General features: G+C 43.4%; 1 protein-coding gene across 1 annotated transcript in view; it reads right to left on the bottom strand.

The window, feature by feature from the left end:
• Positions 1-299: 299 nt before the first annotated feature.
• The window catches only part of LOC115836974 (zinc finger protein 433-like), a 21,500-nt gene continuing 6,330 nt past the window's right edge, over positions 300-15,469 (bottom strand). Inside the window, exon 2 of the mRNA XM_030820767.1 lies at positions 300-836. Within this exon, the coding sequence (XP_030676627.1) occupies positions 721-836 (116 nt within the window). The 3' untranslated portion in view covers positions 300-720. The remainder of the gene's footprint in view (positions 837-15,469) is intronic.

Below are 15,469 nucleotides of genomic sequence, written 5' to 3'. Positions count from 1 at the left end.
GGCCGGGCGCAGTGGCTCATGCCTGTCATCTCAGAACTTTGGGAGGCTGAGGCAGGCAGATCACTAGATCAGGAGTTCGAGACCAGCCTGACCAAAATGGAGAAACCCTGTCTCTACTAAAAATACAAAACTTAGCCAGGCATGGTGGCCTGTGCCTGTAATCCTAGTTAATAAGGAAGCTGAGGCAGGAGAATCACTTGAACCTGGGAGGCGGAGGTTGCAGTGAGCCAAGATCGAGTCACTGCACTCCAGCCTGGGTGACAGAGCGAGACTGCATCTTAAAAAAAAAAAAAAAAAAAAAAAAAAAAAAGTTATATATCTCCACAGGAAACTGTGTATCTCATGTAAAGTGTTGATTTACTGGATGAGACACAAATACCTAACTGACTATTCTCTTGCCTGCTTCTTTTCTGTTGCAATATGTGGATTACATACTAACCCTCCCTCTTACCTATCCAGCACACTTTTCCCCTTTATATATTGAAGTCCTCAAAATTGTCCTTGGAGAAAGTCACAGACTGTTTCTGTGATTCCGTGTTGATTTCCTCTGGGCCTGTTCTCAACCTTGGGAAAATAAACTTCTCAGTTGATCCAGAAGCATCTCAAATATTTTTGGTTTATAGTATGTTGCATGAGGAGCCAAACCAGATTAAATACTAGATTGGTTACAGTGATGCAGTCACCTTCTTTGTACTTGTCAACTTGAAGTAATTGAAAAGATCAGATTCCAGTTTTGAAGCATTTATTCAAGTAGTAAACTGAGAATGGCCTATTTGGGAAAACATATACTCCGGAGAAATGTCTCAGTGCTCTGAAGTCAGATGTTAAATTCTTCCCTATATAGGCAAAAGGCAAAGAAATTGAACAGGATTACATTTTCCATAGAAGGCTGATGTATGAGGTACAACAATTTAACTTGTTACAGTTTGCTTTTTTCTCCTAGGCCTTCATTTTCTTGACAGCTGATTTTCATTTCCTTCCCAATTTAAAAGAATGAGTTTGGCTACGTGCGGTGGCTCATGCCTGTAATCCTAGCACTTTGGGAGGCCATGGTGGGCCTTAGCTCAGGAGTTTGCCTTAACTCAGGAGTTTGAGACCAGCCTGGGCAACACGATGAAGCCCCATCTCTACTAAAATACAAAAGTAGCTGGCTGTGGCGACGTGCACCTGTAATCCCAGTTACTTGGGATGTTGTGGGAAATAAAGGACTAGAGAGACTGATATAAGGAACAGGAGAATTTTATTTAAGGTATGCACTGGCTCAGTGGATTCACATCTAAAAAGCTGAGCACTGAACAAAGACTGAGCGAGGTTTTTATAAGCAAACTTACAGAAGCAAAACAAAAGTAGTTAAATCATACAGTGATAGGTCACGTAATCAATAGCATAGCATAACTTGTGGCCTTGCATAGCTGGTGGCCTTGTAGCTGCATTTAAAGAAAAACAAGAACTGACTAAATACAGACATTTTTCCTTTTTCTTTTTCTTTCACCTTTGTTCTGGAGGGGGGATGTCTGGAACCTATTCTTTTGGCTTTGACTTCTCAAACAGCATTATAACTGTCTTTGAGTGAGCTTGCTAGACAGAGGAAAACTTGTTATTTTCTTTTTAACCTTTGCCTTGCCTGTTACTTTTCTTGGAGTGAATGAATGCACATTTATTTTTTAAATTTCTGCCTCAGGGAGGCTGAGGTAGGAGAATTGCTTGAACCCAGGAGGTGGAGGTTACAGTGAGCCAAGATCGTGTCATTGCACTCCAGTCTGGGTGACAGAGCAAAAATTGGTCTCAAAAAAAAAAAAAAAAAAAAAAAGAGTGAGTTTAACATTCCAGCTTAAGACAGTGTGATAGCCATGAAGTCTTTGTGTGAGAAAGGGTAAGATGAAAGTTCATCTACAATGGAGCTCAAGAGTGAAGAGGGAAGGGGTCTTCCTTGGCTCCCTTCAACATTTACATTTCAACATTTACATAATTTTATGAAAAAATATAGGGAAGAGTGAAGACAAAAAGGCAAATCCACAGTCTGGGAAAGGAAAGTTCCTGCTGCCTGTCATGTGACTCAATGCCATCTTAATCACATTGCTTTAAGGCTCAAGATAATTTAGAGATGGAACAGCTCAAATTTTTGGCTTTAGTTTCACAGACTGTACAGGTAGAAAATTTTCCAGTTATATAATCAGGTTAATTGGGGGATTTTGGTTGACTAAGCCTAAATTTCATTTCCCTATAAATTATTACTTTATCAGAATTGTATTTGAGTTGTATTTCAGGGTCCTTGGGTAGGTCCTAGGGTACTACACACAGTAGTAGTCTTATTGTTTCTCATTTAATTTTTTTTTTTTTTTGAGACAGGGTCTTGCTCACTGCAACATCTGCCTCCTGGGCTCTGGGTGCAAGCAGTCCTCCCACCTCAGCCTCCTGAGTAGCCAGGACTGCAGGCATGCACCATCACACCTGACTTAATTGTTGTATTTTTTGTAGATGCCAGGTTGCCCAGTCTAGTCTCAAAATCCTGAGCTCAAGTGATCCATCTGCCTCTGCGTCTCACCCGAAGTGCTGGGATTACAGGCGTGAGCCACAGTGCATTGCCTCATTTAATTTTTTTTTTTTTTTGTGACTGAGTCTAGCTCTGTTGCCCAGGCTGGAGTGCAGTGGTGTGATTTCGGCTCGCTGCAACCTCCGCCTCCCGAGTTCAAGTGATTCTTTGGCCTCACCCTCTCTAGTAGCTGGGATTACAGGTGCACACCACCACGCCCCGCTAGTTTTTGTATTTTTAGTAGAGACTGGGTTTCACCATGTTGGCCAGGCTGGTCAAGAACTCCTGACCTCAAGTGATCCACCCACCTCAGCCTCCCAAACTGCTGGGATTACAGTCGTGAGGCACCATGCCTGGCCTATTTAAATTTTTTAACACTCCCCTTGGGGACTGGTTTCCCCCTGCATTTTCCAAATAGATTGGATGCAGTGTCTCCTATTTGTACCCGAGGCTAACTCTTTAAGGGCTTTCAGTAAAAATCCTAAATGTTCAGTTTCTCTCCCACATTTCCAACATCAACTCCAGTCTCCAGTTCACAGTATTATCAACTATTTCTTCTTTATAGAACAACATTGTACTTATTCATCCTGTTTAGAACAGATGCAGTGTATTTTAATTGTTTATTATTTTATCACAGAGCAATAGATGATTCTTTCTAAAGTATTTGTTTGCTATTTCTGAAAATTTCACATGAGAAGAAGGCAGAGAAAAATCACCACACATCTCAGTGAACAAAACCTTTGTGCCTCTCCTTTTATTTTTTCCTAGGCACAGACATCAGGATGTCTTTGGATTGAGGTTCCTTTTTGGAAACTTTACAGAATGATCTGTCTTCCGTTCCCCCTCCAATTTTTCCTGGTCCTGGGTTTCAGAACTGCCTAGGCTGAGCCAAGATGCCCACCACTGTCATGTCTCTTGGAGGGCCTAGTGCATATCAGCCCCTGAGTCATGCCTCCCAGAGGACAGCCTAAGGTAGAGGAGTGGGGCCTCCCAAGGGAGCAGCTTAATGCCTTGTGGTGGGAGGAGACTGCTGGTATACTCTTCATCTAGATAACCAATCCCCTTGGGGTGATCAGCTTTTCTCCCTCAACCTCAGTTTCCATTATTTGGAGATAATGGCTGGTCAGCCAATTGGATTTTGCTCCTGAGAGGAAAGAGAAATGATTCCTGTCCTCTGCATTGTCTCAGAAATGTAAAGAAAGAAAACTTTTTTTTTTTTTTGCCTTTCCCACGCATTCTGAGGGAGAAAACTCAAAACGTGTGGGAGAAAACAAAACAAACAGAAAAAGTTGGTGCAAAAGTAATTGTGGTTTTTGCATTGTTGAAATTTGCTGTTTGATATTGGAATACATTCTTTTTTTTTTTTTTTTTTTTGAGATGGAGTCTTGCTCTGTCGCCCAGGCTGGAGTGCAGTGCTGCGATCTCAGCTCACTGCAAGCTCCACCTCCCAGGTTCACGCCATTCTCCTGCCTCAGCCACCTGAGTAGCTGGGACTACAGGCGCCCGCCACCACGCATGGCTAATTTTTTTGTATTTTTAGTAGAGACGGGGTTTCACCGTGTTAACCAAGATGGTCTCGATCTCCTGACCTCATGATGCACCTGCCTCGGCCTCCCAAAGTGCTGGGATTACAGGTGTGAGCCACCGTGCCTAGCCAGAATACATTCTTAAATAAATGTGGTTATGTTATACATCATTTTAATGTTCATTTTTCACTTTACGTTTTTTGGCTAATGACTTATTACTTGCTGTTTATTTTAGACTATAGAAATGATGTTAGACAAAAAGCAAATTCGAGCAATTTTCTTATTCGAGTTCAAAATGGGTCGTAAAGCAGCAGACACAACTCGCAATGTGAACAATGCGTTTGGCCCAGGAACTGCTAACAAAGGTACAGTACAGGGGTGGTTCAAGAAGTTTTGCAAAGAAGGATAGGCACAATGGCTCAGGCCTATAATCCCAGCACTTTGGGAGGCTGAGATGGGAGCATCACTTGAGGTCAGGAGTTTGAGACCAGCTGGCCAACATGATGAAACCTCGTCTCTACTAAAAATACAAAAATTAGCCAGTATGGTGGCATGTGCCTGTAATCCCAGCTACTTGGGAGGTTAAGGCAAGAGGATCACTTGAACCTAGGAGGCAGAGGTTGCAGTGAGCCAAGATCATGCCACTGCACTTCAGCCTGGGCCACAGAGAGTGAGACACTCACTCTGCATTTATGCAGCCAGAAAACACATGAAGAAATGCTCATCATCACTGGCCATCAGAGAAATGCAAATCAAAACCACAGTGAGATACCATCTCACACCAGTTAGAATGGCCATCATTAAAAAATCAGGAAACAACAGGTGCTGGAGAGGATGTGGAGAAATAGGAACTTTTACACTGTTGGTGGGACTGTAAACTAGTTCAACCATTGTGGAAGTCAGTGTGGCGATTCCTCAGGGATCTCGAACTAGAAATACCATTTGACCCAGCCATCCCATTACTGGGTATATACCCAAAGGACTATAAATCATGCTGCTATAAAGACACATGCACACGTATGTTTATTGCGGCACTATTCACAATAGCAAAGAGTTGGAACCAACCCAAATGTCCAACAACGATAGACTGGATTAAGAAAATGTGGCACATATACACCATGGAATACTATGCAGCCATAAAAAATGATGAGTTCGTGTCCTTTGTAGGGACATGGATGAAACTGGAAAACATCATTCTCAGTAAACTATCGCAAGGACAAAAAACCAAACACCGCATTTCTCTCTCATAGGTGGGAATTGAACAATGAGAACTCATGGACACAGGAAGGGGAACATCACACTCCGGGGACTGTTGGGGTGGGGGAGGGGGGAGGGACAGCATTAGGAGATACACCTAATGCTAAATGACGAGTTAATGGGTGCAGGAAATCAACATGGCACATGGATACATATGTAACAAACCTGCACATTGTGCGCATGTACCCTAAAACCCTAAAGTATAATAAAAAAAAAAAAAAAAAAAAAAAAAAAAAAAATCTAGCATTAAAATGCATCGGTTCACCTGTTTCTGCATCCTCATTTCCTTTTGAAGTTTCCTGTGTCACATAAAACTTATACTAAATAAATTTGTAAGCTTTTCAAAAAAAAAAAAAAAAAAAAAAAAAAAAAGGCAACGAGAGCCTTGAAGATGAGGAGCATAGTGGCCAGCCATCAGAAGTTACAATGACCAACTGAGGGCAATCATCGCAGCTGATCCTCTTACAACTACATGAGAAGTTGCCGAAGAACTCAACATTCATCATCCTACAGTCGTTTGGCATTTGAAGTAAATTGGAAAGGTGAAAAAGCTCGATAAGGGGGTGCCTCATGAGCTGAGTGAAAATAAAAAGAAATCATTTTGAAGTGTCATATTCTCTTATTCTGTGCGACAACAAACCATTTCTCCATCGGATTGTGATGCGTGATGGATTTTGTTCAACAGCCGGCAATGACCAGCTCAGTGGTTGAACCAAGAAGAAGCTCCAAAGCACTTCCCAAAGCCAACTTGGACCAGAAAAAGGTCATGGTCACTGTTTGGCGGTCTGCTGCTGGTATGATTCACTACAGCTGTCTGTAGCCGAGTGAAACCATTACATCTGAGAAGTATGCTCAGCAAACCGATGAAATGCACTGAAAACTGTAATGCCTGCAGCTAGCATCAGTCAACAGAAAGGGCCCAATTCTTCTCCACTACAGTGCCCAACCACACGTCGCAAAACCAATGCTTCAAAAGTTGTTCAACAGTTGGGCTAAAATGCTTGGCCTCATCCACAGATTCACAACTGATTCAATTGACATTCAGATTCACCTGACCTCCTGCCAATCAACTACCACTTCTTCAAGCATCTTGACAACTTTTTGCAGGGAAAACACTTCCACAACCAGCAGGATGCAGAAAATGCTTTCCAAGAGTTTGTCAAATCCCGAAGCACAGATTTTTAGGCTACAGGAATAAACAAACTTATTTCTCATTGGCAAAAATGTGTTGATTGTAATGGTTCTTATTTTGATTAATAGAGATGTGTTTGAATTATAATGATGTAAAATTCACCGTCCAAAACTGCAGTTATTTTTGCACCAACCTAATATTCTTAAGGACATGTGACATCCTGGCTCGTCTTGCCTTCCATCATGAGTAAGAGCTTCCTGAGCCCTCACCAGATAGAAAATTCCAGTGTCATGCTCCTTGTACAACCTGTGTAACCATGAGCCACATAAGCTTCTTTTCAATATGAATTATCCAGCCTTAGGTATGCTTTCATAGAATCATAAAACCAACTAATGCAGCCCTTTTGCCTTCCTATGTTTCCACCTTGGTTTGTACACATGTATATGCAGTGACAAAGTCTGTGTGTTTGTCAGGGGTGCTATATGTACATGTCCTATAAATCTGGAAGGTTTGTGTTTTCTGGCCTGGTTGGCCTAGTATTACCTTTCTTCTGAGTGTAACAGAAAGGATGAGAGTATACACCCTGTCTTGTGGGATTTGGGGAAAAGCAGTCTTTTATTATCAAGAGTGAGGGTAGTTTTGCATTTTCATACTTGTCTTGTAGTAGGTTTTTCTTTGTTCTTAGTGCACCTCTTGTCATATAATATTATTATGATTTTTTGAGATGGAGTTTTTCTCTTGTTGCCCAGGCTGGAGTGCAATGGTGCAATCTTGGCTCACCGCAACTTCCACCTCCCAGGTTCAAGCGATTCTCCTGCCTCAGCCTCCCGAGTGGCTGGGATTACAGGCATGCACCACCATGCCCGGCTAATTTTGTATTTTTAGTAGAGACGGGGTTTCTCATGTTGGTTAGGCTGGTCTTGAACTCCTGACCTCAGGTGATCTGCCTGTCTTGGCCTCCCAAAGTGCTGGGATTACAGGTGTGAGCTACCACACCCGGCCAGAATATTCTTTTGTATTTCTAGTTTATTGTTTTTAATCATGAGATGTTGAGGTTTGTCACATGCTTTTTCTGTATCTACTAGGACATTGGTGTTTGATGTTGATTCTATTTTGTGTATTGAATGAATTGATTTTCAGAGATAAAAGTAATATTGCTTTCCTGGATTAAAATTCCACTTGATCATGAGGTTTAGATACTGTCACATATTGCTGAATTTTTTTGTAAATATGTTGCTGAGGCTATTTCAGAATTTAAGGGAGATATTCATGTACAGTATTATAGTACAGCCTGACATCTTGTATAGCATATGGTGTGATGTGTGTATATATACATGTATATACATGTACACTTGCAGTGTATGTATATATGATTTAGTTACATAACTTGCACATTATATATAACTGCCACTTAAAAATAGTGTTATAGTATATAGCATGAAATTATTATAATATGAATTTAGTTTTATCCTCCATAGTTTAGTGGATTTCATTACCATGTCAGCCTGCAGAATTATTCAAATATTCCAGTCTTATCCTTTCATGGGAAGGGAGGAGAAACTCCCTCTCTTGATGTTACAGAAAGTGCCACCCCAAAAAAGTCTTCATAATCTTTTTTTTTTTTTTTTTTGGAGATGGAGTCTCCCTCTGTCACCCAGGCTGGAGTGCAGTGGTGCAATCTCGGCTCACTGCAAGCTCTGCCTCCCGGGTTCACACCATTCTCCTGCCTCAGCCTTCCGAGTAGCTGGGACTATAGGCACCCACCACCACGCCTGGCTAATTTTTTTGTATTTTTAGTAGAGATGGGTTTTCACTGTGTTAGCCAGGATGTTCTCGATCTCCTGACCTCGTGATCCGCTTGCCTTGGCCTCCCAAAGTGCTGGGATTACAGACATGAGCCACAGCACCCAGCCTTTTTTTTTTTTTTTTTTTTTTTTTTTTTGAGACAGAGTCTTGCTCTGTTGCCCAGGGGCCTGACCGCTGCTCACTGCAACCTCTGCCTCCCAGGTTCAAGTGATTATCGTGCTTCAGCCTCCAGTAGCTGGGATTACAGGTGCCCAGCACCACACCCAGCTAATTTTTGTATTTTTAGTAGATTTGGGGTTATGTTCACCATGTTCACCATGTTCACCATGGCTGGTCTCCAACACCTGACCTCAAGTGATCCTCCCACCTCGGCCTCCCAAAGTGCTGGGATTACAAGTGTGAGCCACTACGCCTGGTGCCAAAAATCTTAATAATCTTGAACTTAGGAAAAAGATTCTACGACATGACACCAGGAGCCCTAGGATCAAAGAACAAGTATGTCATTTAGACCACATCAGAATTTAAAACCTTTGTGCATCTGGCCAGGAATGGTGGCTCACACCTGTAATCCCAGCACTTTGGGATGCCTAGGTGGGTGGATCATGAGGTCAGGAGTTCAAGACCAGCCTGGCCAACATGGTGAAACACCATCTCTACTACAAATAGAAAAATTAGCTGAGCATGGTGTCACATGCCTGTAATCCCAGCTACTCAGGAGACTGAGGCAGGAGAATCGCTTGAACCCAGGAGGTGGAGGTTGTAGTGAGCCGAGATCATGCCACTGTACTCCAGCCTCGGCAACGGAGCAAGACTCCGTCTAAAAACAGAAACAAAAAACTTTTGTGCTTCAAAAAACACTGTCAAGAAATTGAATCATGTGTGGCCATGCCACCCTAAACGCATCTGTTCGCCATAGCTAAGCAGGATTGGACCTGGTTAGTAAATGGATGGAGAATTTCTGGGAATACTGGGTGCTATATGCTTTAAAAAAAAGAAAAAAAAAAAAGAAGAAGAAGAAGGTGGGGAATTTTACAAGAGAATTCCCCAAATGAGAGAAAACCTTCCATATTGAAAATCTGGTCATTCCCCTTCATGACACAGGGTAGAGGCTGTATTGGTAGTCAGCACTCTGAGGCATCATGGCCCATTACGGCAGGAAATAAACTCTACCCTGCAGTTCTCTCTGGCAGTGGTGTGCCCACAGTCCCCAGTCTCTCCCAGTTTATGGGGTGACAACAAAGTGGTCATCAGGAGAGAAATCTGACCTTGTGTTTGGATTTGTGAGTATAGACACTCTCAGGACACCCTCCTTCCTCCCCAAAGAAAGGCAGCTTTTTATCACCAACCATTCCAGACATAGGAAGCAGGGTCTCAAGTCTAAGTCCTTATTCCATGCAAAAGGAGATTACACTGAAAACTTGTTAAAAATGTCAAGGAAGGCTTCATTCAACACAATTGCAGTATGTGTCAGGAGAACTGTAGTATGGGAAAAAGATTGAACTCAATCTTGAATGCGTCAACAAGAGAATTATAGCTAAAGGGCAGGGTGAGGGAAAGGATGGAATTTGGTTAGGTGTCAAGAGTTGGGAGACTGATTAATTATCATAGATGGGGGAAATGGAACTTGATTAGATACCAAGTTTTGAGGGCATTCTAAGCTCAAAGCCTGGTCAAGAAGAGGGTTCTGAGGAGCCTGACTCAACTTTGGTCAAGGAATGAGTCCTTGAGATTCCCCCAGCCTACTTCTTGCTAGGGCTAATGATAAATCCTTAAATTTCTGGTTTCCTCCCCACATTCCAGAACACCCATTTCCCCTCTCTAGTGGACATTATCAACTATGTGTCCCCAATGATACATTTTAAACTGCTGCAATATTGTTTATTTTTTGACAGAGCAATAAGTGGCTCTGTGTAAGTTTGAGACAGAGTCTCTCTCTGTCGCCCAGGCTGGAGTGCAGTGGCGCAATCTGGGCTCACTGCAACCTCCACCTCCTGGGTTCAAGCTGTTGTCCTGCCTCAGCCTCCTGAGTAGCTGGATTACCTATGTATGCCACCACACTGTGCTAATTTTTTGTATTTTTAGTAGAGACAGGGTTTCACCATGCTGGCCAGGCTGGTCTTGAACTCATGACTTCAAGTGATCCACCCGCCTCAGCCTCCCAAAGTGCTGGAATTTACAGGTGTGAGCCACCGCACCTGACCTCTATGTAAATTTTTAAATGTTGTTTATAAATATTTTTCATGAGTGGAAAACACTCAATAACCACTCAACTACATTGTGTAAATCCTTGTGCCTAATGACTCCTGATGTCAACCATCTTTCGGGTGCTTACTAGCCATTTGTATATATCTTGCAGAAATGTCATTCAGATACTTTCCCATCTTTTAAGGAATTAGTTTTTTACTTGGTACGATAATTCATTATAGTTAAGTATTGTAAGAAATCTTAAAATGTACCAGCTGAAGGAATTTTACATGTACAGTTAAGATAGTTTGACAGATCTACTTCTCTAAGTTGAATAATACTGTATTTTTATTTTTGTGACTGGCTTTTTGCAATTAGTATACATTGCTTATACCATGGAACAGGATGTTATTTTCTAAGGCTCAATAATATTCCATTGTGTGTATATGCTTACCACATTTTGGTTATCCATTCAGCCATCAATGGACATTGATGGATTGATCCACCTCTTGGCTATTGTGAACCATGGTTTTCAAATATCTCTTCAAGATCCAATTTTCAATGTATTTGAATTGAATTAAAATAGACCTGGAAGACCGGGCGCGGTGGTTCACGCCTGTAATCCCAGCACTTTGGGAGGCCGAGGCGGGCGGATCATGAGGTCAGGAGATTGAGACCATCCTGGCTAACATGGTGAAACCCTGTCTCTACTAAAAATACAAAAAATTAGCCGGGGGTGGTGGCGGGCGCCTGTAGTCCCAGCTACTCGGGAGGCTGAGGCAGGAGAATCGCTTGAACCCGGGAGGCGGAGCTTGCAGTGAGCCAAGATCGTGCCATTGCACTCCAGCCTGGGCGACAGAGCGAGACTCATGTCTCAAAAAAAAAAAAAAAAAAAAGGCCGGGCACGGTGGCTCACGCCTGTAATCCCAGCACTTTGGGAGGCCGAGGTGGGCGGATCATGAGGTCAGGAGATCGAGACTACGGTGAAACCCCGTCTCTACTAAAAATACAACAAATTAGCCGGGCGTAGTGGCGGGCGCCTGTAGTCCCAGCTACTTGGGAGGCTGAGGCAGGAGAATGGCGTGAACTCGGGAGGCGGAGCTTGCAGTGAGCCGAGATTGCGCCACTGCGCTCCAGCCTGGGCGACAGAGCGAGACTCTGTCTCAAAAAAAAAAAAAAAAAAAAAAAAAAAAGACCTGGAAATGGGTTGCTGGAAGATAACATTTTTTAAATTAGCTTTTGGGTACCACCATACTGTTTTCCATAGAGGTTGAACCATTTTACAATCCTTTGGACAGAGCACATGGGTTCTAGTTTTTCAACATTCTTTCCAAAACTTTATATTTGGGGTGTTTGAATTTTTTTCTTTGTAGTTGAGTGTAGGAGTTGATTATATTTTCTGAATATTAAAACCTTGCCAGATGCATGACTTGCTTATATTTGCTCCAGTGTCATGGTGATACAGACGTGTCGGGAAGGGAAGAGCGTGGTCCCTTTAAATAATACAGAAGTGGGTAAGGGAAGTGCTGGGTAGAGGAGGGTGTGATCCCTGGCTAGGGCTCCACCCCCACAGACCTAGGTGAGGACAGTCATTTCCTGCCCAAATGTTGCATTTCCCAAGACCACCCTGGCCCACCATGCCCCATCCTGGGCCTATAAAAACCCCAGACCCTAGTGGGCAGACACACAAGCAGCTGGTTGTCAAGAGGAGCACGCCAGCAGAAGAGCACACCGACAGGCACTGGCACACCAGCAGGCCATCAACTGGTGGATGAGGCAGTCCATCAACTGGCGGGGCTGGCGGAACAAGGCAGAGTTTGGCTGAGCCGGGGCCATTGAGCAGCCCAGCTCCCGGGAAGACCATCTCGCTTCTGGCTCCCCTATCACTTCCCCTCAATAAAACTTTTCACTCATTCTCCAAGCCCACGTGTGATCTGATTCTTCCGGTACACTAAGGCAAGAACCCGGGATACAGAAAGCCCTCTGTCCTTGCGACAAGGTAGAGGGTCTCATTGAGCTCATTAATACAAGCTGCCTATAGGCAAACTAAAAGACCACCTGTAACACACGCCCGCTGGGGCTTCAGGAGCTGTAAACATTCACCCCTTGACACTGCTGTGGGGCTCCACTGCTGTGGGGTCAAAGCCCCACAGCCTGCCCATCTGTATGCTCCCCTAGAGGTTTGAGCAACGGGGCACTGTAGAAGCAAGCCACACCCCCATCGCACACCTGCTAGGGGAACAAGGGAAACTTCCCCATTTCGGTAGGGTGCCTTTTCCCTCTGTTTGTAGTGTCCTCTCATGGGCAAAAGTTTTAAATTTTGATAAACATTTGCTTTTTGTTAAGACTGAGCTCCCTGGAGGTTTTACCTCTGAACCTTGTCCCCATTCAGCCTTCAGCAGTTCATCAATTACAATTTAAGTTTTTCTACCACAATACTGTTTCTCACAAAGGTTTCTCTTCTTCAGTTTTTGATTTAGTTAGTTATGACTCATCAATTAGGTTGGTAGAGTCCCTTGCAAAAATCGAGTTGTTGTGGTTTTTTTGTTTCTTCTTTGTGCTAATTGAATCAGAACAAAATCTCCCTTTCAGGTATCTTCAATGGTTAAACTTTGTGAACAGGCATTTTCAAGGAAACACTCTCAGGACTGCTAATGTTAACATTTTTCTGCATATGAATTCAGAGGACTTTGTTATGACAGGCGCTGTAGACACACACTACAGACAGACATTAGGGACAGCCCAGGCAGCGTGCTTTTCTTTCTGGATTCACTGAAAAGACATTTCCTGTTCTGCTGTTGGTATTGCTTAGTTCAGTTTTAGCATCAGAATTGCTTTATGGAAGAAAGTGGTTGCACACCAAGTGATAACCAAGTCATGGAATAAATGTCTGGAGTCCACAGCCTCATGGGAACTTCTTAGGAATAGAGTCTAGGCCCCCAGTGCTGTCAGTCTCACCCATCCTTCTTTACACATGTGAGATGTTTTAGGACTCAGTGGTCTTTGAGGATGTAGATGTGAGCTTCACCCAGGAGGAGTGGGCTTTGCTGGAGATCCTTCCCAGAAGAATCTCTACAGAGATGTGATGCAGGAAACATTCAGGAACCTGTCCTCTATAGGTGAGGGTGACAATATTACTTACTTCCTTCAGCGAATTAGAGAACATGTTTTTTTGTTTTTTTTTTGTTTTTTTGTTTTGTTTTGTTGAGACGGAGTCTCGCTCTGTTGCCCAGGCTGGAGTGCAGTGGCGCCATCTCGGCTCACTGCAAGCTCTGCCTCCTGGGTTCACGCCATTCTCCGGCCTTAGCCTCCCGAGTAGCTGGGACTACAGGTGCCTGCCACCACGCCCGGCTAATTTTTGTATTTTTAGTAGAGACAGGGTTTCACTGTGTTTGCCAGGATGGTCTCGATGTCCTGACCTCATGATCTGCCCGCCTCGGCCTCCCAAAGTGCTGGGATTACAGGCATGAGCCACCGCACCTGGCCGAGAACGTGTTTTTAGCTCATTAATGCTATTCCATGATTTGGAATATGGACAGGGAATATGTCAGTGAATAAATGAGGCATGGATGCAGTGTACCATGAACACAGAATATTATTTTTATTATAGCTTTATACTAATTAAGACTGTTTTCCTGGTTCTGTATTTTAGGAAATAAATGGAAAGACCAGAATATTGAAGATCACTACAGAAATCTAAGGTAATTTACACTTACAAAACAAAGCAATGTCTTTCTAGAAAATCTTAGAATGTGAGACTATGTTTAAAAAAAAAAAGGCTGGGCACGGTGGCTCACAGCGCATTTTGGGAGGCTGAGGTGGGCGGATCACAAGGTCAGGAGATTGAGACCATCCTGACTAAAACAGTGAAACCCCATATGTACTAAAAATTAGCCGGGCATGGTGGCATGCGCCTGTAGTCTACTCAGGAGGCTGATGCAGGAGAATCGCTTGAACCCGGGAGGCAAAGGTTGCAGTGAGCCAAGATCTCGCCATCGCACTCCAGCCTAGGTGACAGAGCGAGACTGTCTCAAAAAAAAAAAAAGAAAAGCAAATGAAGGAAATAAGCCCAGCATCAAATTTGTTTATTTATAATAATAATTATTATTATTTTTTCTTTCTGAGACAGAGTTTTATTGTTGCCTAGGCTGGAGTGCAGTGGCACGATCTCGGCTCACTGCAATCTCTGCTTCCCAGATTGAAGCAATTCTTGTGCCTCAGCCTCCTGAGTGGCTGGGATTACAGGAGTGCACTACCATCCCTGGCTAATTTTTGTATTTTTAATAGAGACAGGGTTTCATCACCTTGGCCAGGCTGGTCTTAAACTCCTGGCCTGAAGTGATCTGCCTACCTTGGCCTCCCAAAGTGCTGGGATTACAGGCATTAGCCGCCACGCCTGGCCACTTTTTCTTTTTCTTTTTTTTTTTTTTTTTGGGACAGATTCTTGCTCTGTCGCCCAGGCTGGAGTGCGGTAGCGCAATCTTGATCTCCTGACCTCGTTGATCTGCCTGCCTTGCCCTCCCAAAGTGCCAGGATTACAGGTATGAGCCATTGCGCCTGGCTGCCACATTTATTTATTCTTAAAACATTTTATCTAAAATCCTATATTTCAGTGTGACATAAACTGGGCACAGTGGGTCACACCTGTAATCCAACTATTTGGAGGTAGAGGTGGAAGGATTGCTAGAGGCCTAGAGTTTGAGAACAGCCTGGGCAAAACAGCAAGACCTCATAACAACAAAGAACTAGCGAGACATTGTGGCATGTACCTGTAGTTCTAGCTGCTCAGGAGGCTGAGTCAGAATCACTTCAGCCCAGGAGTTTGAGGCTGCTGTAAACCACAATGATGCCACTACACTCCAGCCTGGGCAACAGGATGACCCCCATTCAAGAAAAATGATAGAGGTTTAGTATTTGTAAAGTACTCTATGAGAAAATAGTATTAAGAATTTCCAGGCCAGGCACAGTGGCTCATACATGTAATCCCAGCACTTTGGGAGGCCAAGGTGGGCAGATCACGAGGTCAGGAGT

This window comes from Nomascus leucogenys, chromosome 10, assembly GCF_006542625.1.
Source record: "Nomascus leucogenys isolate Asia chromosome 10, Asia_NLE_v1, whole genome shotgun sequence".
Classification (NCBI taxonomy): Eukaryota; Metazoa; Chordata; class Mammalia; order Primates; family Hylobatidae; genus Nomascus; species Nomascus leucogenys.
Note: the sequence above shows the minus strand (reverse complement) of the source record. Positions and strands in the feature narration are given on the sequence as shown.